At 40.6% G+C, this 2730-nt stretch overlaps 1 protein-coding gene across 1 annotated transcript; it reads right to left on the reverse strand.

Annotated features, from left to right (window-relative positions):
* Positions 1 to 308: 308 nt before the first annotated feature.
* On the reverse strand, positions 309 to 2021 carry LOC131910376 (sperm motility kinase X-like). Its single transcript, XM_059262305.1, has one exon. The coding sequence runs from the start codon at positions 2019 to 2021 to the stop codon at positions 309 to 311; it is 1713 nt and encodes a 570-aa protein (XP_059118288.1).
* Between the last annotated feature and the right edge of the window lie 709 nt (positions 2022 to 2730).

Raw genomic sequence — 2730 nt, forward strand, 5'->3', positions numbered from 1 at the left:
TATTTATTATTAATTTACAACCCTGATGTGTCATAGCTTCCTACCTGATTCCTCCCTTCTGAACCTTTGTTTCCTTTAGTCAACCATTCTTCAATGCCTCTGCAGCCACTGGTGACCATTTTCTGTTGTCTATGCCCAGGTCAACTTTCTCAGGTTCCACCCAAAAAGAAGCTGTTGCTTTGTCCTTTTGAGGTGTAAGTTGCATGTCCCATAAATGTGTATAATTTTTGAAAGTCACTTGCAAAGAACATTAGAAAATGCATGAATTAAAATATAGAAGTGTATTTTGGTCCACCACCTACCTGGTTTTATGTGACTCCATTCTCCTCCCTTTCTATTGGAGACACTTTCTTCTGGGAAGCATGGCTTCTCCTTTGGGGAAATAGGCAGCAGCACAGTCTTTGGAAACAATTCACTACTCTCCTTTTCACCCTCTTCCAGCACTGCCTTATGTTGTGGGAAGAGGCTGTAATCACACTTTGGGGCTGGGTACTAGTGGAGCTTGGCTCAGAGGTTTCACAGAAGAAAGAGCTCCTCTTGTGATGAGTGCCTGTGGTGGTAACACCTTGAGGTGCCTCCCTGGAGTTCATTACAGATGATGTGTTCTGGGGAGATGAGCTATCCTTCAGGTTAGTTTCACTCTGTGGTGCCATCTGGGCAATCTGATTTCTAGAAAGATTATTTTCTGAGGATGTGCTGCCAAAGGCCATAGCCTTGGAGGTCATGCATCTCTCCTGAAAACTGCTTCTCATGAGATGAGCAGCTACAGGACCACATTCAGGTGCTACTTTAGGAAAGAGGTTCCCATTCTGTTGACACCATAAGATGTCAGGCATGCTGAGCCTTCTGCTCCCCTTCTTCATTGCAATCTTGTCATTGTCATGAAATGGGTGTTTTGCCAGAAAGGTGTGGGTGGGAAGAGCAGGCTCACTCCTTGTGCTGTTTAGGGGGAGATGAGCTATAGGAAGACATGAAGGTGTAGTGGCAACACTAGATTGCACAGGTTTAATTTGATGATGTATGTTGCTGCCCAAGAATGACTGATGTTTTAATATTAAGTAAGTTGCCATGATGTTGTTAAATTTTTTTTCAAGTAAAGAGTCTCTAATGTCCTTGGGACTATAGCCCATGACCCACATGGCTGTCACAATATTGAGGTTTGGTTTGCCAGGGAGCATCTCCAGGGAAGATGATAGTTTTAGAAGTGCTTTACTGTCCTTGAGCCACAGATGTTTCATAATGTCATGTATCTTGGGCCTCTGCTCAGAGTCAATAGTGAACAACTTCACAATGAGGTTAACAATGTGTTCTGGAAGCTTTGGTGGAATGTAGTAATGTGGATCTTGCATCTCCACCTTCATATCTTTATATGTTGTTGCTTTGAATGGGAGATACCCTGTCACCATGATATATAGTACCACTCCCATGCTCCAGATATCAGGTGTCTTGGGGTCATGTTCTTGGCCATTGAAAAGCTCTGGAGCACAGTATGGGACAGTACCACAGAATATCTTCAACTTCTGCCCAGCAGTTACTTTGGTAGCTAGACCAAAATCACACAGCTTGACGCTTCCTTTGCCATCTAGCAGTATGTTATCTGGTTTGATGTCCCTGTGTGCAATGCTATTCTCATGGCAGTACTTAACTGCACATACCATCTGTGTGAAGATGTGTTGGGCCTCCTCTTCCTGCATTGAGCCCACCTCCACTATACGGGCTGCTAGGTCGCCCCCGGAGGCCAGTTCCATAACCATATAGATATGTTGAGTAGTTTCCATGACATGGAACAGTTTAATTATATTAGGGTGGTTCAATAATTTCATGATATCTACCTCATTTGTGATCAAGGCAGCTGTCTTTTTGTCCTTTTCCATAATCTTCAGAGCAACCTGCACCTCTGTACGGAGGTGGCATGCCAGTTTCACTTCAGCAAAGCTGCCTATACCAAGGGTATTGAGGATCATGTAATGATCTGTGAGGACCTCCTTCCCAGAGGAACTTGCCTTCAGGTCCTGATGCATTGTTACCTCCTCACTTCTCCTGTTACATATTATCTGTCTCAGTACCAATTCACAATACTAGATTTTTTTAAAAAAATTAAAAGCAAGTCTATGAGAGACATTCATAATCAATAAATCCATGTAAATAAAAGCAAGATAAATCAACCTAATGATGCACTTCAAGGCCATAGAAATGAAAGAATAAACCAAATCTAAAGCAGAGAATGGCAAAATGTAATAATTATCAGAGATAAAATTAATGATATAGAAACCAAAAGAATAGCACAAAGGATCAAAGAAATAAGGAATTGGTTATTAGAAAGGATGAGTAAAATTGGCAAACCCTTACTCAAACTAACCAAATGAGAGAAGACACAAATTATTAAAAATCAGACATGAACAAAGGTGATGTTACTGCAGCTAACACTGAAGTCAAGAAGCTCATTAGAGAAAATGGGAAAAGGGAAGGATCTTTAGGGAAAGGAAGAGAGGTAAATAATAAGAAGAAGGGAGGTAGATAACAATAAGGATAACTGAAAAAAAGCCACAATGAATCATACTATTAGCTATTTACTTTAAAAATTCCTATAATGCACTTAATTCAGTGTATAAATATACATGTATAGTTTTAAATTTTCATCTGTGTTGATGGTGTTACCTAACAAAAACACCAATAACAGACATGAAAAGCCCTCTTTTGAGTTGTTGGCCAGTGCTGTCTAAAAGAATA

Source organism: Peromyscus eremicus, chromosome 5 (assembly GCF_949786415.1).
Source record: "Peromyscus eremicus chromosome 5, PerEre_H2_v1, whole genome shotgun sequence".
NCBI classification, from domain to species: Eukaryota; Metazoa; Chordata; class Mammalia; order Rodentia; family Cricetidae; genus Peromyscus; species Peromyscus eremicus.

Coding starts and splice junctions, on each gene's coding strand:
- LOC131910376 (XM_059262305.1), bottom strand. CDS start 2,021: ATGCATCAGGACCTGAAGGCAAGTTCCTCTGGGAAGGAGGTCCTCACA.